A 22,918-nucleotide genomic window follows, 5' to 3' on the forward strand; every position below is an offset into this window, starting at 1 on the left:
ACTTGAGTGTGTCTCTCGCAAAAGAGATTTCTAACCTCAAGGGTCTTTTCCTGGTGAAATACATTTTTCGAAATGTGACCAACCATGTTTAATAATTAGATTTTTATAATAAATGATTGATAGCCTGTCATCAAACGCAGTGACAGTCTGGTTATGCATTTCAAAATGGTGATGAATCATTACCTATAGGCCTATAATACATGCTTGGCAGCTGTTTCAAATGTCAGTGTTCAATGAACAAACATGCTCAGAGTTCAAAGGGCTAAAATATCCCAGACAACTGGCACTTATGAATGACACCAACCATTAGCTTACCTTTACAAATACGTTTCGCGCACTGGCCTCTGATTGTCAAATATCGACTGCACATTATTTTCCCGCAGTAAATGTCATCAGACATGTTTGATTTGACTCTACATGTAGCCAGCAAACACCACAGCAGCCTGCAAGTGCGCGCGAAAGAAAACGCTGACGTTCATTTGTAGTTTTTTTTAGACCCTCCGCTCCGGAGTAGCCTAGACTATTGGTCAAAGAATGCCCCCTGTGGTGATAGCTGTATTTCATTACTGGGTAACGCAAATATAATTTGGATGCAGCAGGCCAGTCATTGGTGAGTCAAACTGTCTGCAAAAACGTCAGGATAATATCGGCTCGCAGCTGGAATGCAAGGTTGATTCACGAAGAAGAGTTAGGAGGTAGAGGCAACGCTGAAGACACGCCAGTCGGACCGATACGCACTGCACATACAGGTAGAGAGAAGCGATGGCGACTCCAGTTTCGCAGATCGCGTTTCTGTGGAAAATTGACAGTGATGCAAAGTGTCGCTTGCGTTGTATTGAAGCTATGGGGTGTGGATAGGGTAAAGTCAGCGGGTGAGAAAGTGCTCTAACTTGCGAGAGAACGACTTTGAATTGAGGTTAGCCTACATTTGGGATTTTGTTAGCGATGCAACTGTGCTGACCTGCACAATTGGCTGCTTTTAGGATAACGTATGCTATATTATTTTTCATAAATATAAATCTGTTTAGTTTACCTTCAATTTATGTTGCTTGGCAATTTAGAGGTGATGTTACTCCATTCCCCCAATGTAACCCCTAGGATGCTTTAGGGGCATTGACCGTTATGAGATCGAAATACCAGCTGTCAATGCACTCACCTTCTTTAAACATGATAGACAGCAACCATTGAGTCTTTTGTAACATTGCAGGCAGAATGGATTTATTGGCAAATACTGCTGCAATTGAAAGTAAAGTTTCAAAAACTCAAATTAGACTACTTGTCTATTAATCTTGAATTATTATTATTATTCAATGTTCAACAGCCTCCATGAAAAGTACATGTAGCGCCTAAATGAAAAGTACATGTAGCGCCTAAATGAAAAGTACATGTAGCCAATAGATGTAGCCTATTAGTAGTTTGTATCCGACCTGAGGTGGGCTGTCAGGTATGATTCGGCAATGCTTGACATGGACCGAAATAGATGCCGGTACTCGTTTTGGGTGCGGGACTGTTTATATTAAGGTGCAGGAGCTCCACGATACTTTTTAACTAATATTCCATACGAGGAACAGGAGCTCAAGCCATAGAAAATGTGAGGTGCTGGTAGGCTACTCATGTCAAGCGCAGTGTTCGGGTGTTTCTCTCTTTCCCATGAGAAAGTTGTGGTATTCTGACAGCGAAAGAGCGGGCCCTCCAGACATTTTCCCTCTGACATCAACAGGTTGCTATTGGTTAAACCTCTGCAGATATGACTCATTGAAAGTCTGGACGAGTATGTTTGCCTCATATTGCTGCTTTCCTGTGCGGTGTGGATTAGACATTCCTGATCTAACTGTTGCATAGACAGTCAATAACTGGTTGGATTTTGTAATTACTGTAATATAAAGCATGCCTTTTCAATGTTTGTGTTACATACGGTCATAACATTCAGTAATCTATATTGCACGGCCCTTATTATAGATAATATGAACTATTGTAGCCTCCATGTTTGTTTTTTTGTTGCACATTGATATGATGGTATGTTAGTGACTTCATTCATCAGGTGGTTTTCTGAGCAAAAGGTTATCATTATCAAGCCATGTGATGCTGGCTACATCACCACCACTATCATCCATATCTCTGTCTGTGCTTAGATAAGCATGTGTTTACCATCCAGCCATGAGGTCAGCGAAATGGAACTATTGACAATTTAAATATTCTACAATGGGCCAATCAATAATGCCTAATGATTTTAATCATTTACCTTGTGGTTTGTCGAATGCTCCTTGCCGCTTAGTTAGCATTAGTTAGTTTGCAGAACAGTAATTCGATGGTCAATTGATTGTGGTCCATTGGTTGCATTGATAATGAAATATAATTTACATGAAGCCTTGTTTATCATTCAGATTATTTGAAAACTACAGTGCTTAATGTATTGAATCTGAATCTGTCATATTTCATCTGAAATGATGAGTAAACAAGCATACAGGTGACAGACAGACTGACAGACAGCACATCAAAGGCTGACTCACAGTTCTGAATGCATGAATGGAATACTGTGTCTGATTCATTCTATTCTCTAGGTCTGTTTCACTCGTACTGTCAAACACAGACCCATATCCCTTCAGCGGACACAGACAGCAGAGACAAATGGCTGTGTGTGTGAGCAAAAGAGAGCGCATCCATGTGTGTCCGAGAGAGAGAGAGAGCATCCGTGTGTTTGCGTGCGAGCGAGAGCTAGTATCCGTGTATGTGTGCGTGTGTGTGTGTGTGTGTGTGTGTGTGTGTGTGTGTGTGTGTGTGTGTGTGTGTGTGTGTGTGTGTGTGTGTGTGTGTGTGTGTGTGTGTGTGTGTGTGTGTGTGTGTGTGTGTGTGTGTGTGTGTGTGTGTGTATGTGTGTGCAAGAGCATCTGTATGTGTGTGTGTGCACGTGCTCTTGTTTTGGGCTCACTAACAGCCTTGTCTCAGACCACAGGGCACGCTTCTGATATTGAAATGAAATGAGGCCCTACCGGTCTGGAACACTCCAATTTAATCAAGTGCCCCAGCGATCTGTGCATTTCATTAGTTCTGCAGCTATTTATAGCAGCGTTTACACAGGCCAGGAATTATCCAGACAGCCACTATCTATAGCCCTTTGTGTGTGTGTGTGTGACAGGTGATGGGCTATTGATCCTAAAATAACCATGTGGTGACAGTGCTGGCTTGCCGGTGGACTGGACATGTCGTGGTGTATTAATGTCGGGAAGGTGTGACAAGCCCCTTGTTCCTCCACTTCTCCCTATCTCCTTCTCACCTCCACCTCCCTCCCTTCCTCTCTCCACTTGTATCTCTGTTCTACTCCCCTACTCCACCTCTCTCCATCCTCTACTCTACCCTCTCACCCTCCAATCATCATCTCCTCTTTTCTACCACATCCCTCTCCTCCACTCCTCTCCATCTCTCCTCCTTCCATCCCCATTCCTCCCCCATTACACCTCTGTGGGAGCACCCATCCTAAACCCATCACCTAATCTTTTGCCAGAATATTACTGACTTGGGCCAGAGATTAACATCTGTTGGCTGTGGTTTAGAGGTAAACCCTCTCTTTCGCTCTTCACTCTGACTCTCTCTGTCTGCCTGTCTGTTTCTCAGTGTTGTTGTTTAGGTTACCTGTAGAGTGTTTTAGAAGGCATCAGTAGTTGTGAGAGCAGAGAGAGTGTAAAAAGACTCTAAACCAGTCTGATTAATCAGATCACCATTTTATCTGAATCATGCCAGGTGCACTTTAGATATATGGGAAAATAAAGATGGGTAAGAGAGGGAGGGAGGGAGAGGTGGGGGTACAGGGGTTCATAACTAAGATGACGTCATAGTAAAACAGCCTGGAAGGTTAAGCTCAGAACACATTTGTTATTCTAGGACATGAGCTAGAGATGCAAACCAACAGTGCAGGACTAGCTGTGTGTATTTAACTGAGTGAGTGTGAGCTCCATTATTCAGTAACATCAGCGATCAGTTAGCCTTCCCATTGAACTGATACGAAGGACAGTTTGACTGTCCACTTCCTCCACCCTTGAAGCCACCATTACTCTCTGCAAGGATTCATCACAGCATGTAGACTGAGCTCACCCTCATCTTGCGCTCTCTCTCTCTCTTTCTCTCTCTGTCTCTAGCCATGAAGGGGGATAATTTATTTTCCAACCTGAGAAAAGCCACGTTCTACCAGCGGGTCTACCTACTGGGAGGAGAGGAGCTGCTGGTGCTGCAAAGCACTGTGGGAGTTTCTACGCTGGGTGATAGCTTCCATCAGATCACCGACTTCAACGACCTACCCACCTCCCTATTTGCCTGCAACGTGGACCAGTCCGTGTTTGAGGAGCAGGATGGCAAAGTAAGGTCAAACCACTCTCTTCTTATCTACGGGGGAGAGAGTTGCACAATGTCCCCCTTCTATTTTCACTCAGGCCTATTTTGTTCTCATTTGGCAACCCATCTGAGGAAAAGTGTTATTCAAGGTGATGAAATTGTAAAAGTCACATTGACCTTGTTTGTCCTCCTGGTCCATGTTTCCGCCACAGATCTTGTTATCTACTGTATAATTGTGTTCTTGGTGCTGTATTTGTGTGTTGTTGCCCTCTGGTCCCCATCGTAACGAAATAAGGAATTCAGAACATATTGATTCATCACGCAGTCCCATGTGGCTCAGTTGGTAGCGCATGGTTGATTGCAGAGCGTCTGCTAAATGACTAAAATGTAAATGAAAAATATCAGTGGGGGGTTATCTTCTGAATAAATTAAATAAATGTCTTATTGAGGGCAATTTGTTCTTGGCAAACAAACACATCAAATATCTCTCTGACCTACTGCACTCCACTCTGTGGATGCCTGGCAGCCATTTTCTCCATTTATCTGTTCTGCTGATGGGTATCATGTCTCCCGGGCTGTCCTCGAACCCCACACTGTCCTCATAAACCACCATTAACCGGGCTCGGCCTGTCAGGCCTGTTATGTCATCCAGTTCCCAGCTAAAGGTCAGATCAAGGGCAGCCATTCTGACGGGGGCTGGTCGTCCACTGTTCTGTAGCTCTTGCTATACATTCTTCTGATCACCATCTTGGCAGGCAGTGGTTTTGATATGTGGCTGAGGAGTCCTAATGGATGTCCACAGAGCCATATGACTTGTCTGAAGTTCTATCTGCTGTTCATTAGGGAAGGGTTCTCTGAATCTCAGCATTTGAGGACAATGGTCTTCTGAGTGTCAACACCAATTATAGACCTTGACCTCTGCTCCCCCTTGTACATGAACTGACATACTTCTTGTTGTTTGTGAGATGAAAATAATGAAGACTAAGAGAGAGTGAGTCCAGTCCACTCCCTCTGCTTTACCGCTGAATATGGACATACTTCCTCAGGCTTTCTGTGTGGGCCCCGCAGTTCTTTTGTGTCTGGAGCTGAGGTCATGTGAACAAACCAGAGGAACTGCACTAGGCCGGTCTTTCTGCCCCAGTCAACAGTCCCAGCCCCTGCCCCTGCCCCTGCCCCAGTCCCTGCCCCTGTCCCAACCCCCACTCCATCCTCTTACCCTGCCCTAACCCCAGCTTCATCCTTGCTCCAACCCAGCCCTATAACCCAGCCCCAACCTCCATTCTCTGCCCCAGCCCCATACCCCAGCCTGCTTCAGTCAGAGGAGAGACATTAGCTGGTTGGCCACCCCGCTGCTTTGAGCCTTATGCTGTGTGACAGATGCATACAGAAGCCATTCCTCCAGGACAGCGGCAGGCTAAAGGTGATCTATCACCCATCCCAGTCACATATCAAATCAAATGTTATTTGTCACATGCGTCGGAAACAACAGGTGTGGACTTTACCGTGAAATGCTTACTTGCTAGCACTTTCTTAACAATTAAGAGTGAAAAAGTAAGACAATTAGCACATAGAAAAGGATATAGTAACACAAAATATGAACACAAAGTAATAAGGCTATATACAAGGAGTACCCAGTCAATGTGCTGGGGTATGAGGTAGTTGATGTGATAGGAGGTATTTTGTACAGGTAGGGGTAAAAGTGACTAGGTAATCAGGATAGCTAATAAACAGAGTTGGAGCGTGTGTGTGTGTGTGTGTGTGTGTGTGTGTGTGTGTGTGTGTGTGTGTGTGTGTGTGTGTGTGTGTGTGTGTGTGTGTGTGTGTGTGTGTGTGTGTGTGTGTGTGTGTGTGTGTGTGTGTGTGTGTGTGTGAGAGCGTGTGAGCGTGTGAGCGTATGTAGTGTGTGTGTGGGAGTGTCACTTTAGTATGTGTGATTGTGTCAGTAGAGTACAGTGATTTGTGCATAGAGCCAGTGCAAGAGAGTAAGTGCAACAAAAAGAAGGGCGATGTACTGGGCCAAATGCACTACCCTCTGTAGCGCCTTGTGGTCAGATGCCAAGCAGTTGACATACCAGGTGGTGATGCAGTCTGTCAATATGCTCTCAATGGTGCAGCTGTAGAACGTTTTGAGGATCTGAGAGCTCATGCCAAATCTTTTCATCCTCCTGATGGGAAAGAGGCGTCGTCGTGCCCTCTTCATGACTGTGTTGGTGTGTTTTGGACCATGACAGGTCCTTAGTGATGTGGACACCGAGGAACTTGCCGTTCTCTACCCGCTTTTCTACAGCCCGGTCGATGTGAATGGAGGCGTGCTCGGGCCCTCCGTTTCCTCTAATCCACGATAAACTCCTTTGTCTTTCTGACACTGAGGGAGATGTTGTTGTACTTGCACCGCACTGCCAGGTCTCTGACCTCCTCCCTGTAGACTGTCTCATCGGTGATCAGGCCTACCACTTTCATGTTGTCGGCAAACTAAGCACGCACCCATGAGGGGCCCCCGTGTTGAGGGTCAGCGTGGCGGATGTGTTGTTGCCTACCCTTACCACCTGGGGGCGGCCAGTCAGGAAGTCCAGAATCCACTTGCACAGGGAGGTGTTTAATCACAGGGTCCTTAGTTTATGGTGTTGAACGCTGAGCTGGGGTCAATGAACAGCATTCTCACGTATGTGTTCCTTTTGTCCAGGTGGGAAAGGGAAGTCTGGAGTGCAATAGAGATTGTGTCATCTGTGGATCTGTTGCCGGGGGTATGGGTATTAGACTGGGTGTCTGGGATGATGGTGTTGATGTGAGCCATTCAAAGCATTTCATGGCTACAGATGTGATTGCTATGGGACGATAGTCATTTACACAGGTTACCTTGGCATTCTTGGGCACATGGTGGTCTGCTTGAAACCTGTAGGTATTACCAACTGGGTCAGGGAGAGGTTGAAAATGTCAGTGAAGACACTTGCCAGCTGGTCAGCGCATGCTCTCAGTGCGTGTCCTGGTAATCCGTCTGGGCCTGCAGCCTTGAGAATGTTAACTTGTTTAAAGGTCTTACTCACATCCGCTACGGAGAGTGTGATCACATGACTTGAGGGATGTCAATATGCATAAAACATACATGTGCTGCCATGACAACTAGCATAAGCACCATTCCATTTCCCTCTATATAATGAGCCATGCTGAACCTTAACAGCAGCCTGACAGGGAGGCACCATTCAGTACCTCTGCTTCTGCTGACTGATCTACCAGGATGAAATCAGTCCAACAGCACCTGGATGTTTCCCTGTCTGTTTTCCTTCCTGATTTGCCTCGCCGTCAAATTGCTTGACCCTTGTTGGCACGACGAGTGAAGCGTAGTTTCTGTTTGTGGACCCGGGCCAGAATCAATTAAAGTTTCTGTGATAAGATTACCTTGATGGAAAGCCCTCCGTAATGAATCATGACTATTTATAGCTACGTAGTGTTATTAGCTTGTTTCTATTAATAGTTAAGTCTGTCTGGGGAGTGGGGATGGAAAATCAGTCAGTCCTAAAGCCCCAGTGGACTGCAATGGAATTTGGAGTGTCATTGTTGGCCCTCTCAGTTCCAAGTTCTAACTACGTGATTTATCTCTGAATGTCCTCGCCGTTGAGGCTCCAGACTGTTTCCAGGACTAGGGGTTATACACAGCCACTTGTAGAGCTGAAGGCTGTTTGAACCAGAGCACCTCCAAGACTAATACTAAATGGCTGTAAGGATGGAATCCCTTCCATCTGTGTGCCACAGACCTTTTCCTCTAGTCCTTCACTGCTCAGGGTATTTTCACAATCGATAGTATTGATCGTCAGCTTGGAAATGTCAAGGTACAGTGGAGGAGTCTGAGTATGATTCATAACCAGGGCAATGGGGACTGACTGACATGGCATTGCAGTTGACAGAGAGAGTTCAGGAGACTGACGTGTTCCGTCTTCTCTGTTTTCTTTTACAAGATTATTTTCTTTGTCCTTTTAATGCTGCAACACGTTCCTTTTGATATTTTAAGTAAATATTTGTGCACAAATGTTGCATCTTAAAAGCCTGTTATATTAAACAAAGTGCTATAGACCACATGGAAATTCGAATAAATCAGATTTGTTATATGAATAAAGACAAAGTGCCAAAATTCAGCATTTTGATGTGTCTCTCAGTGTACCTACCCTCTGTGACTTCTAGGAAGATTTTAACCCACTTAACCCCAAAATGTTTTCACCATCATGGTAAAGCCCTAGTCGTTATTTTGTTGCTTTGACAAAGTCATTTCGAAACGTTATTTATTTCATGTTATTAGTGATTCATTTTAAGGTCCAAAAACAACAACCTGTTCCTCATTTTAAGGTCAACCCTGTTACGTGAGCTGAACTCTCCTCTTAATATGGTGAAACTATACCTTTTTAAAAATATTTATTTCTAAAGGAACATTGAACATGTAATAGTCAAATCACACAGTGTAAAATCAGGTGAGTCGGTTCTACTCTTTCTATCAGTTTACTGGTGGAAAACTGAGCGGATCGAGCAGAACAGGTCTACCCATAGATAGACAGGCTATCATTTTGTTACAATTTAAAAAAAATTGTGAAGCTTGTATTCAATTGCCTCTCCCTGTTGCACACAACAATCTTCCATTCCCCCTGTCACAAGGAGATGTATGTCTGATGTAAGATGAGGTCATCAACCCTGTTACTTTATTTGGCACTTACTCTAGTCTTTTTTTTTTTTCTTGAGATGGAGAAAAAGTGTTTTTTATTCACGTGACCATGTGCTCTTTAAGCCAATGTTACAATAAGGTAAAATAAAAAAGTAGTTACACTACTCAAAAGGAACCTAATTGGTCGAACGACCCACTTGTGTAGGTTTTGGTGTCTGATAGCAGCTTTAGCTGGGGTGGGAGAACACCTTGGATCAGCAGGGGAGTCTGTCTCTGAAAGGCAATGTGTTGGCTAGACCCTAGCCTAGTGTGTCCTCTGCCCCATACACAATTACAGCCAGGGTGCTGAAAGGGAGAGGGCTCAGAAATGCAACACCAATGGAAAGTTTCCTCCTTAATGGAAGGACGAAGTTGGCTATTAATGGAATGTCCGAAACAAGGAAGTAGCGGTAGAAAATAGCTGATTAATGGGGAAAAAGTGGAGTTGGGGGTGACACCCTGACCGGTCAGTTCCTCTCTGAAGATCCCAAGTTTCCTGACAACATTGTAAGGAATCTAAATTTGAGGGAGCGGTTATGTAACCCGTCGTTTCTACTTTATATGGGCATATCACTTTTATGTGCCCAGCTACAAGTATGGCCTTTTGCGCCGCATGGAGAGTTTACTTAGACTAAGTACTCTGTGTGTGTCGACCCCCTACCCTATGATCCTGTCTGTTGCAAGGTTGGCCAAAGTTTAAGGAGATTAGCTGAAACAGTATCTGGGTAACAAGACACTGTGTTAAGAGTGCTGTATCAGACGGTTGCTCTCTGAACAACATTTATGGGGTGGCGGGAACAGAAAAAGTGCTGATGGTTTGCAGCAGAAAAGCATTAACATTCCTCCGTCTCCACTTTATTGAGTTAGCCAGCGAGGATACACACAGAGCTTGAACTTTTTATTTTGAAGCCTTGTGGTTACAATAAAAAAATATCCATGTACAGGAGTCACTATCAATATGCAGTTTTAAAGACTGGTTTGACCAAACACAACAAAGTTCCATCCGAGTTAGCACCTCAAAGGTTACGATATACTGTATATGTGAAGATGGCTACACTGTAATATACTTCCTGTGTGGCCATCTTCAGTGACTGGGAAAGTTTCTTACTCTTTAGGGGAGTTGTTGAGACCATTTTAGCAAGCTCAAGCGCATTGTGAATTAATGAGATCTATAAAATCTATAATCCCTGTTTCATCTCTGACTCTGACTGAGGTCCGAAAATGGTTTGTCCTGCCTTGTGCCAAGGGTTTAGGTCCTCCCATTCACTGCTTATGTCACTCCTGTCTCTCTCTCACTCTCTTTCTCTGTCTCTCACTGTCTTTCTCTGTGTCTGTGTCCCCGCTCTGCCCTTGCTGAATTCTCAACACCCGTACCAAGCCTCAGCTTTCTCACTTCATCTCCAACAAAAAATAAAATGTGATTTGATTTGAACAATGCTTTCTCATCCTCTAGGCTGCAGATGCCTGCTGGATTAAATCCAGTGTTGATATTTACTCTAAGTGTCCCTGTTAGAGGACGATGGTGCCATCACTGTCTCATTGCTGTCTCTTCTACACCAGGTACTATAGAAGGCTGGGTTTGGACAGAGCAAGGAGACTGCATTGTGTTTACTTTACCAATGGGGACAGATTTGGGGCATTGGTGAGAAATCTGTGTTTGTCTGGGCAGCAGAATCAGAGTTCTTTCCTCACATCATTTTCTCTGATGTGGAGAAGGAAAGAGCTGCTGATGATCCCCTCTGGTCCTACAGATGTAGGAGCTTAATTTGATCACCCTGTTGCAGGATAACTTTCCAACACAGGACATTTTAAACAGGACATTTAAAACTTATGTATTTGAGGTTTAAAAAGGCTTCTAAAGTTTGTAATTTCCACTTTGAAATCCCTTACGATTTTTTTTAAAATCGCTACAAAAATGGCCATTAACTACAATGCACATAATAATTCATATTTCCTGTTGCTGCAAGATTGTCCTGCTGTGGGAGACTGGCTCAAATTAAGATCCTACATCTGTATACATATGTTTCTATATCTATAGGTATCTTCTTGTGTGGTTTTAATTTTCTCCTTCATGCTGCACTCCTCTGCACAGAGATGATTCAAGCATCCTTTACATTATGCTGCTGTGTATAATAGGCTGTGGAATATTGATGGCAGTTCTCAGTATTTTTATTTATTTATTTTTTATTTCACCTTTATTTAACCAGGTAGGCTAGTTGAGAACAAGTTCTCATTTGCAACTGCGACCTGGCCAAGATAAAGCATAGCAGTGTGAACAGAGTGATATGCCCAGTATGTTCTGTGAGTCAATCAGTTAGTCGGACGCAGCAGTGAGATGTGTTTGTGCTGTTACCCAAGGCTGTAAGTAAATCCCCTACTCCAGACATCTCTCCACCAGAGTTTCAGAGAATGCATCAGACTCTTATTGACTCTCTCACAACGCTCTCTCTCTCTAAGTCCCGCTCTCTCTGACTCGCTCTATTTCTCTCTACCTATCTCCTTAAAGAAAACGAGGAGCCTTTGCTTTGACAACAAAGTTGTAGTCAGAATGTCCTTTAGAAGACCTCTGCAAACACATAGCGTAATTGGTTTTCAAAGATGCCAGCTTGTTAGGGTTTGCTGGGCCTTTTTCATTGCTTTCTCTCTCTATAATATGTTATGGTAATAGCATATTTCTTCACAATTCACAAAAGTATTGCATCTAATTACACTGGACAAAAATATAAACGCATGTAAAGTGTTGGTCCCATGTTTCATGAGCTGAAATAAAAGATCCCATAATTTTTCCCTACACACAAAAAGCTTATTTCTCTAAATTTGTTTACATCCCTATTAGTGAACATTTCTCCTTTGCCAAGTTAATCCATCTACCTGACAGGTGTGGCATATCAAGAAGCTGCTTAAACAGCGTGATCATTACACAGGTGCACCTTGTTCTGGGGACAATAAAAGGCCATACTGAAATGTGCCGTTTTGTCAGACAACACAATGCCACAGATGTCTCAAGTTTTGAGGGAGCGTGCAATTGGCATGTTGAATGCAGGAATGTCCACCAGAGCTGTTGCCAGATAATTAAATGTTAATTTCTCTTCCATAAGCCGCCTCCAGCATCGTTTTAGAGAATCTGGCAATACGTCCAACCGGCCTCACAACTGCAGACCATCTGTAACCACGCCAGCCCAGGACCTCCACATCCAGCTTCTTCACCTGTGGGATCGTCTGAGACCAGCCACCCGGACAGCTGATGAAACTGAGGAGTATTTCTGTCTGTAATAAAGCCTTTTTGTGGGGAAAAACTGGCTCCCAGGCTAACCCACAGCTAGGGCCTAATGAATTTATTTAATTTGACTGATTTCCTTATATTTACTGTAACTCAGTAAATTGTTGTATTTATATTTTTGTTCAGTAGAAATACTTTCACAACCACTTATCATACTATGTTTGTTGTGAACAGCAGATCTTCCTGGTGCCGTTTGTTTTGTTTTTTACTTCCTCGTTGACGCTGTAATTTATTCCTCTGGGAGCCTGTGCTGCTCACTCTTGCCTGGAGACACGGTTGAACGGTAATAGAAGTGACCTTCGTGTTGGGGCTGAAGGGATTTAGAGAGGGAAGGGGTGTGTGCGTGTGTATGACAATAGGAGTGACCATCGTGGTGAGCTGAGCTAACGAGACTGATCGGTACGGCGGGGACTTGGTCCACTGTGCACCATCTCTCTCTCTCTCACACACACACACACACACACACACACACACACACACACACACACACACACACACACACACACACACACACACACACACACACACACACACACACACACACACACACACACACACACACACACACACACACACACACACACAAAAGCTAACACTCATGCTGAATGCACAGTCATATTGTGCTCTCTCTCATAGTCTTAATCACTCACATTATACTGAAGTCACTCACACATCCCCCAGGCACACACACACGGTAGGCCTACACTTTACCAACTCATGAAGCTTTAACCTCAGGTAATGGGAGGAGAGACAGCCATTAACATCCAATCTCCAGTCATGATTAGTTACATAACACCCTGCTCTACCCTTCAGGTGACAGTATAGGTATCTGGCATTCCAGGGCGATTCTAGGTAAACCTGGTCAAAAGGATTCTAGTATATTACCGCTTGATTTGAGTGATCACTCATTAGAGCTCTCTAATGAACCTGTTCTGGGTTCATCGCTGGCTGCCAATGGGCACAGTGCACCCCACCACGCTCTGAGAAGACAATTGTTTGATATGGGCCATTATCTGAGGCAGCAAAAATAAAATATCTGTACGGGTCCCATTCATCTCGTGCAGACAGTCTCTGACACTTTCTCTGCAAACTTTCAATCAGATTAATAACAAATAAAACAGAGCTGAAATGTCGTCAAGCTGAACAAATGAATAACAGTAGATTAAGAACGCTGTCTGTTTGAGTGGATGTGTGTTGGAGTTGGCGTTTAGTGACCGTGGGAAAAGGCTTACGAGAGATCTGACAAATCATTCTAATTAAAAACACAATGCTGTATTTGCTTAGCGCTCTCAACCACCTGGGAACAAGTCATTAATAAACTGAATTAAAAATCTGTTTTTTTTATTGCTGGTGATATCTGAAAACAACTTGCAGTCTGTCTTCTGGGTTGAAAAGATTATCTAGTTTGTGCTAATGTTGTTGCAATGGATGATGTTCAGCTACACGCGCACACACACCCACACACACACACACACACACACACACACACACACACACACACACACACACACACACACACACACACACACACACACACACACACACACACACACACACACACACACACACACACACACTGACTGGTTAATTATTAGCCTCAGGAGTCCTGTTGCTGTACCATGTCTATAGTTTGTACACAAACTCAGTAACTGCAAACACCAATTCGGTGGAGAGAGAGAGAGAGATACCTTGACAATTCTGTTTGGTTCACTCTATCATAAAAGCTCAAGAACACCAGACAGCTAGTGAAGGAATCAGAATCCTCTCAGGTGCTATGTGTATGCTTCTCAGCCCTCTAGAATCCTATGATGGTGACAAGGCTCTCTGTTGAGACTGTCCTGTTATAGATGTCACTGCGGTCTGCCACAAACAGAACACAACAATCTTATGTTCCCTTGTCCAGTAAATCACAGCGAAACTAATATCAACTCTGCCTGTTGGCTTGGTGCCCTCTTCAAAAATACAAAACTGGTCAATTCTCCATAAAATCATGCACATACTGTACTCTCATCAACTATAGATTTTTAGGCTCATGCATTTTTTTTCTTTCCCTAAGCTGCTGAAATATATATAATTATAAAAATATATATTTTTCATATGTTTAAAAAATAAACTGTTTTAGTGTGGGGAAAACAACCAGGTTACCTTGTTGTAGAATAATTATAATGCTAGGTTTTTCCATCGTTGGTTACTGTGGTATAAAGTCTGTATCACGTATGTACAGGCTGTATGTGTGTGCACGCCTTGTTATTGTCATACCCTGCAATGTCTGTGACGCGAAGGTCACACAGCGCTGCTGATTCCACAGCAAATGCTTCCGGGGGAAGCAAATATAGGACAGCTCTCAAACATACCACACATACTCATCAATACTATCCAGTCAATACTATCCATAGACTCATGGCTTTAGGCTTTTCATGTGGTGCGTCATGTGGTAGTATGGAATGATATCGAATCTGTCCAGTAGACAAATATAAGCACCCACCAAATGATTGTATTATTAGAACGTATTGACTGGAGATAGCAGATGTTTTCAGCTGCAAGGGAGTCATGGTATTGTGCTGGTAGTGGAGGAAATGGCAGAGTTTTCTGAAGTATTTGTTGGGTAAGAGCAGGGTTTCTTCTGGATCAAAAAATGGCTTAGGTGTGGATGGGGGGGGGGGGGGGGGGGGGGCGTGTGGTAATGGGTGTGGTGGTCTTTCGGCAGGCTGAATTTGGTCCGGGCCCTGGGAAAGAACATTTTAGAGGTCCCTGTCTTGGCAGGAGTGCTGTTTTAAAGTAGATGTCCTGCAATTCTATCCATTTTGCTATGGAGCTGAGAGAGAACAATGCTGTTTTAATCCTAATATCCTGCATTATCTTTGTCCATTATCTCTTCCACATACTTTCTATCAGTTTATATATTTTTGTCCCAAAAATTATTTTCATTTTTCTACAGTTTGGACCTAGGTGGCCCGCCCAAGACTTGTCTACGCACACGTGTGTGTGTGTGTGTGGTGTGGTGTGGTGTGGTGTGGTGTGGTGTGGTGTGGTGTGGTGTGGTGTGTGTGTGTGTGTGTGTGTGTGTGTGTGTGTGTGTGTGTGTGTGTGTGTGTGTGTGTGTGTGTGTGTGTGTGTGTGTGTGTGTGTGTGTGCGCGCGTGTGTGTGCGTGTATGTGTGCTGGCAGCTTCCTGCCCTGCTCCTGTGCGAAGGAAAGTAGATGGAAATATCCAGTGAGTGAGCGTCCCTCTGGCCCAGGGCTGATAGCCAGGCCATAATCACCTCCACAGAGCAGACTACAGGAAGTGGCTCGCACTCACAACCTTCACCTCTGGGAGCTGTGTGTGTGTGTGTGTGTGTGTGTGTGTGAGCTCTCCTAGGTCCTGAATAACAGCTTCCTGAGACAGACATACATTATATCATATTAACACGCACACTGATACACACACACATACTGACTCTGGGGAGCTGCCATTCACAGCTCCTAACTCGTTTCCATAAGTCTGAGTTTGTATGTTGAACAAGCCCACCCAGCCACTTGAGAGGGAAATGGTGTTCAGGCCTGGAGATTTGATTTTCTTTTCGATAAGGATATGTATTGATTTTCTTTTTGATAATGATACGTATTGATTTTCTTTTTGATAAGGATATGTATTGATTGTCTTACCTCTTGTGATTGGATTTGTGCAGTAAAACTCTCCAATTTAGTAAAATGTTGTTTTGAGTTGAGCTATTGGTTTTTGTCCAAAGCTTTTTAATATTTAGAGGCTGAGAATGAGAGGAATACAATGAGAGAAATAGGGAGACAAGGCAGGGTGGGAAGAGTAAGAGAGGGAGGAGACAGGGAGGGAGGAGGAGATATGTGTGTGTGTTCTTGGCTGCTGACGCACATGGCAGGGCGTCGCTATGTGTCATCACGTCGTCAGACTCCGGCCCTGCAGGGTGACTGGCGCTGCCTCTGGGCCCTGGGGGGCACAGTCACAGATGCTGGGCCACAGCCCTGACAGGCATGAAGCACAAACAGGCATACACAGACACATAAATGCACACGCACGCATGCAGACACGAACCCAAGAATGCACGCACGCACGCACTCGCGCACACACACACACACCCCTTCCTAGTTTCCAACCCCTTAGGCTACCAGCTGGGGAGCAGGGAAAACGCAGTGGGGCTGTCCGTCAGGCTGGGAAGAGAGGAGGATGATAATGGGGGGAGGGAGGGAGGCTGTGGCGGTAGGGGTGAGCCTATCCAACCCAACCCTGCTATTTTCTTCTTGTTGTAACATTGTAATGCCATATCTTTCTGGAGCCATACCATTCTGTTTCAGAGCTCTGTGGAATGCATTCTGGGCCGGAGCACCAGGTGGCAGGCTTGTCTGGAACAGAGTTGGCATGCTTTACTGGTCACCTGAGTAGCTCTCGCAGTAGATAGCTGATCACCTCAAACACAGAGATCAACACAGCTCTGATGCTGTCATCATCATGTAAGCTCATGTAGACTGGATCAAAATGGCTTCCTCCTGAAAGACTGTTTAGCACTAGGTTTTATAGAACCGTCTGATAACAATTTGTAAGGAATGACAAATAGGTGTGGTTCAGTCCTAATGCCATGCCATTTAGTCATGTTGATAATATATGTTCCTCAGAGTCGAGTGGAAACTCCCTGAGACCGCTTGCATAGAAAGGGAGACATGGGGAAAACATAGACGCTGTGGTGCACATGGAGATGCGCTGTGTTTCAGAGTATGACACGGCTGGGAACTAGACTAGGGTTGTAGTTCTGCTGGACTCTCCGTAGCTATATGTTCAGGCAATTAGATTCCTTTAGAAATGACAGCCCATGCTCACGTAGCTCTACCTGTGGGGGGAGTCTACCTAGCTCATAGCTCTGTGGTTTTACAGTATCCCAAACCATTCTGTGGTTTATTTGTCCATGGGAAAAGATTTGATTTGAAGTCCAGGCTAGGATCCAGGTTGGAATGAATTCCACTAGTGTTTGTTGTTTAAGTCCAGTGTGTTCCTGCTCTGTGTAACTCAAAGGGCTGTGTTGTTGCTCAGTCAGTCACTTATCACAATGAGGAGGAACATTGCAACATCCGGCTCCAGGCCCCCGACATGGATACAAGTGGAAAATCTATAAATTGATGAATGTTGGGAAGGAGAGAGAGGGAGGCTGATGGGACCAGCTGGATGCAGCTGTGCTGGAGGAGGAGGAGGAGGGTGTGTGTGTGTGTGTGTGTGTGTGTGTGTGTGTGTGTGTGTGTGTGTGTGTGTGTGTGTGTGTGTGTGTGTGTGTGTGTGTGTGTGTGTGTGTGCGTGCGTGCGTGCGTGCGTGCGTGCGTGCGTGCGTGAGACCAAGACGTACTGTACAGTGCAATGGTTTGACCTGCCCTCTGTGCTTTGTGGTGGAGTGTAGACCTTTATTAGCTGTAAAGTAGCAGAGGAACAGTTTGTTTTAACTATACCCTACAATAGCCTTTAACTGGCCACTGTTGTCACTGCTGAGAGAGAGAGACCGGATCCAGCCAGCCAAGGTTAATTAGGCCTATTGAGCTGGACTACAGTGATGATGATGAGTGTTATGGAAATCTCCTGCAACATCATCTTACATGCTCAGGTTGGGTTAGGAACATCATTCTCAGTGGCATGTTATAAACTAGTTCCTCACACCATTCATTCATGTAGCATTACATGCAGTCCTGTGTAGCCAGGCAGACAGGCCCTGGGGGGATGCAACAGTATGACTCATAAGAGTCTCTGTGGGTTATCCCAGTGTAAGACAAGGGTACAGGTAATAGGCAGGCACCAGGGTATATTTAGCTACTGAACTGAGACCTGAAGACAGAAATAGCCTCAGAATGGAGGGGTTCTGCAGACTTCCCAGTAGGGAATGCGTCAAAGGCTTGCATAAACATGGTGACTACGCAACAGCTTAGCCATTGAGTGCAGTAAAATATGTTTCTGTGCTTATTCACATTTAGCTTGTGTTATCTGGCCAGGCTGGCAGACTTACATTTAGCATTGTGTTATCTGGCCAGGCTGGCAGACTTACATTTAGCATTGTGTTATCTGGCCAGGCTGGCAGACTTACATTTAGCATTGTGTTATCTGGCCAGGCTGGCAGACTTACATTTAGCATTGTGTTATCTGGCCAGGCTGGCAGACTTACATTTAGCATTGTGTTATCTGGCCAGGCTGGCAGATTTAGAGAGAGAGAGAGAGAGAGAGAGAGAGAGAGAGAGAGCGAGAGAGAGAGAGAGAGAGAGAGAGAGAGAGAGAGAGAGAGAGAGAGAGAGAGAGAGAGAGAGAGAGAGAGAGAGAGAGAGAGAGAGAGAGAGAGAGAGAGAGAGAGAGAGAGAGAGAGAGAGAGAGAGAGAGAGAGAGAGAGAGAGAGGACTAGAGAGAGAGGAATAGAGAGAGAGGACTAGAGAGAGAGGAATAGAGAGAGAGGAATAGAGAGAGAGGAATAGAGAGAGAGGGAAATAGAGAAAGACGGGAATAGAGATAGACGGGAATAGAGAGAGAGAGAGAGAGCACCGATTGGCAATAGAAACCGTCAGACAGAAAAAGACATGGCTACCCAAAGAGGAGCGTGTATGTGGTCACTGCATGACAGGGGAGGTAGAAACAGAGATGCACTTTCTCCTTTACTGTGATAAATATTCCTCACCAAGAGATTCATTATTATTAAACCCAGAGGAAAAAATAAAAATACTCATGGGCGAAGGAGCAATGGCTCCTCTTGCAGCCAAATATGTACTTGCCTGCCATAGCCTGAGGGACACTGAATAATAACATCTGCATAGTAAGCAGTAACTTACTTATTATGACTGTTATTGTTATTACTGTTATTGTTATTACTATTATTATTGTTGTTTATCATTCCAAATAGTAGTGGTATGGGTGGTAATGGTAATGATAGCAGTTTGGTGGTGGTGGTGGTGGTAGTGGTGGTGGAGAGAGAGAGAGAGAGAGTTCTTTATGCAAGGCTGATGTCTTGATTTGCATGTACAGTGACTTAAGAAAGTTTAAAACTCACGTATTGGTGTCAATGGAGGATTTGGGCAAAAGTTGGTGTTCTGTTTCTTATCTATAAGTCTTGATGTAGGCCTAAAGCCTGGAGAAAAATATTGAGTGATACCATAGTTTGCTGCATCAGTTAGGTTGATGATGTTCACTGTATTTAGCTGTGGGAACTGGGGGCAGTTTAATATAGTACGTCAGACACACACACACACACACACACACACACACACACACACACACACACACACACACACACACACACACACACACACACACACACACACACACACACACACACACACACACACACACACACACACACACACACACACACACACACACACACACACACACACATACAAACACAGGGATGTTTTCAGAGTTACGTGAGCGCTGGGACATGAATAAACACCCATTTAGCATTTACTTTGTCTTCAGCCCTGCCTCATCTGTAAATCCTTGAAAGCTCAGCATCCTCTGCTTGATTTTATTCCAGTTTATTTTTCCACGTCGCACAAATGCTTTACGAGTCTTGACAACCCAGTGCAATTCCTTTTGTGTTTATCCAAAAGCTTTCTGCCGGCTCGATAAATCAAATGTTTTGTGAGGTTGTTTCGTTTTATTTTTTTGTCAGTTTGTCCGAGCTAATTTATCTACCTCTTTTCCGTCTGGAAATACAGACAGTCCACCTTAACTTAATAAGTACATTACTTAATAAGTACATTACTGATGGCTTTGTTATGGAAGGTTTGGGAATCGCTTCCTTTTAGGTGGTTGTAGAATTTAACGGCTCTTTTCTGGATTTTGATCATTAGCGGGTATCGGCCTAATTCTGCTCTGCATGCATTATTTGGTGTTTTATGTTGTACCCAGAAGATATTTTTTACAGAATTATGCATGCTGAGTCTCAATTTGATGTTTGTCCCATTTTGTGAATTCTTGGTTTGTGAGCGGACCACATACCTCACAACCATAAAGGGCAATGGCTTCTATGACTGATTCAAGTGCTTTTTGCCAGATCCTAATTGGTATGTCGAATTTTATGTTCCTTTTGATGGCATAGAATGCCCTTCTTGCCTTGTCTCTCAGATCGTTCACAGCTTAGTGGAAGTTACCTGTGGCGCTGATGTTTAGGCCGAGGTATGTATCGCTTTGTGTGTGCTCTCGGGCAACGGTGTGTAGATGGAATTTGTATTTGTGGTCCTGGCAACTGGACCTTTTTTGGAACACCATTATTTTTGTCTTACTGAGATTTACTGTCAGGGCCCAGGTCTGGCAGAATCTGTACAGAAGATCTAGGTGCTGCTGTAGGCCTTCATTGGTTGGTGACAGAAGCACCAGATCATCAGCAAACAGTAGACATTTGACTTCAGATTCTAGTAGGGTGAGGCCGGGTGCTGCAGACTTTTCTAGTGCCATCGCCAATTTGTTGATTTATATGCTGAAGAGGGTGGGGCTTAAGCTGCATCCCTGTCTCACCCCACGGCCCAGTGGGAAGAAATGCGTGTGTTTTTTGCCTATTTATACCGCACACTTGTTGTTTGTGTACATGGATTTTATAATGTCGTATGTTTTTCCCCCAACATCACTTTCCATCAATTTGTATAGCAGACCCTCATGCCAAATTGAGTCAAAGGCTTTTTTGAAATCAACAAGCATGAGAAGACTTTGCTTTGTTTTGTTTTGTTTGTTTGTTTGTCAATTAGGGTGTGCAGGGTGAATGCGTGGTCTGTCGTACGAGAATTTGGCAAACGCCAATTTGACATTTGCTCAGTACATTGTTTTCACTGAGGAAATGTACGAGTCTGCTGTTATGTCTGCTGTTATGATAATGCAGAGGATTTTCCCAAGGTTGCTGATGACACATATCCCATGGTTATTGGGGTTAAATTTGTCTCCACTTTTGTGGATTGGGGTGATAAGTCCTTGGTTCCAAATATTGGGGAGTATGCCAGAGCTAAGGATGATGTTAAAGAGTTTTAGTATAGCCAATAGGAATTTGTTGTCCGTATATTTGATCATTTCATTGAGGATACCATCAACACCACAAACCTTTTTGGGTTGGAGGGTTTTTATTTTGTCCTGTAGTTCATTCAGTGTAATTGGAGAATCCAGTGGGTTCTGGTAGTCTTTAATAGTTGATTCTAAGATTTGTTTTTGATCAAGAATATGTTTTTGCTGTTTTTCTTTGTTATAGAGCCAAAAAGATTGGAGAAGTGGTTTCCCATACATCTCCATTCTTCATGCTGTTGTTTGTTTAGTGTTTTCCAATTTTCACAGAAGTGTTTAGAATCTATGGATTCTTCAATTACATTGAGCTGATTTCTGAAGTATTGTTCCTTCTTTTTCTGTAGTGTATTTCTGTATTGTTTTAGTGATTCACAATAGTGAAGGCGTAGACTCAGGTTTTCCGGGTCTCTATGTTTTTGGTTGGACAGGTTTCTCAATTTCTTTCTTAGATTTTTGCATTCTTCATCAAATCATTTGTCATTGTTGTTCATTTTCTTCGGTTTTCTATTTGAGATTTTTTAGATTTGATAGGGAAGCTGAGAGGTCAAATATACTGTTAAGATTTTCTACTGTCCAGGAAGATGTCTAAAAGGGATTGAATTCCTTCCATCTATAGCATTTTTTAATATTACTCAGTTCCTTTGGCTTTGATGCCTCATGATTGAGTATTGCTCTGTTCAAGTAGACTGTGATTTTGCTGTGGTCTGATAGGTGTGTCAGTGTGCTGACTGAACGCTCTGAGCGACTGGGTTGAGGTCAGTGATAAAGTAGTCTACAGTACTACTGCCAAGAGATGAGTTATAGGTGTACCTACCATAGGAGTCCTCTCGAAGCCTACCATTGACTATGTACATACCCAGCGTGCGACAGAACTGCAGGAGTTGTGACCCGTTTTTGTTGGTTATGTTGTCATAGTTGTGTCTAGGAGAGCATATGGGGGAGGGTATGTCACCTCCAGTTAGGTGTTTGTCCCCCTGTGTGCTGACGGTATCAGGTTCTTGTCCGGTTCTGGCAGTTAGGTCGCCACAGACTAGTACATGTCCCTGGGCCTGGAAATTATTGATTTCCCCCTCCAGAATGGAGAAGCTGTCTTCATTAAAGTATGGGGATTCTAGTGGGGGGATATAGGTAGCACACAGGAGGATATTTTTCTCTGTTAAGATCATTTCTTTTTGAATTTCTAGCCAAATGTAAAATGTCCCTTTTTTTATTAATTTAATGGAGTGAGCTAGGTCTGCTCTATTTCAAATTAGCATACCCTCTGAGTCCCTTCCCTGTTTCACACCTGGTAGTTTGGTGGATGGGACTACCAGCTCTCTGTAACCTAGAGGGCAACCAGTGGGTCCATCTCCTCTATACCAGGTTTCTTGTAGGATGACAATGTCTGTATTTCTGATTTCTTTGATGAAGTCCAGGTTCCTGCTCTTTAGGCCAAAGGCAGATGACCTCAGGCCTTGGATATTTCAGGATGAGATAGTGAAGGCTTTGTGTTCCATAAAGTGCCCATGTTGTTGGTCGTGTGGTTTGGCTCAGACCAGTAAGTGTGAGCAGAGCCTGCTGAGCATCTGGTACATGCCATTTGCTTGGGCTAGTGTAAAAGTGGGGGT

The 22,918-nt window shown here is 44.0% G+C and overlaps 1 protein-coding gene across 1 annotated transcript in view; it reads left to right on the forward strand.

Moving 5' to 3' along the window:
• Nucleotides 1–457: 457 nt before the first annotated feature.
• The window catches only part of LOC129817424 (calcipressin-2-like), a 110,996-nt gene continuing 88,535 nt past the window's right edge, over nucleotides 458–22,918 (forward strand). Inside the window, exons 1-2 of the mRNA XM_055872641.1 lie at nucleotides 458–749; nucleotides 4,134–4,351. Coding sequence (XP_055728616.1) covers nucleotides 4,136–4,351 — 216 coding nt within the window. The 5' untranslated portion in view covers nucleotides 458–749; nucleotides 4,134–4,135. The remainder of the gene's footprint in view (nucleotides 750–4,133; nucleotides 4,352–22,918) is intronic.

The sequence above is a fragment of the Salvelinus fontinalis genome, chromosome 20, assembly GCF_029448725.1.
Source record: "Salvelinus fontinalis isolate EN_2023a chromosome 20, ASM2944872v1, whole genome shotgun sequence".
In the NCBI taxonomy this organism is placed as follows: domain Eukaryota; kingdom Metazoa; phylum Chordata; class Actinopteri; order Salmoniformes; family Salmonidae; genus Salvelinus; species Salvelinus fontinalis.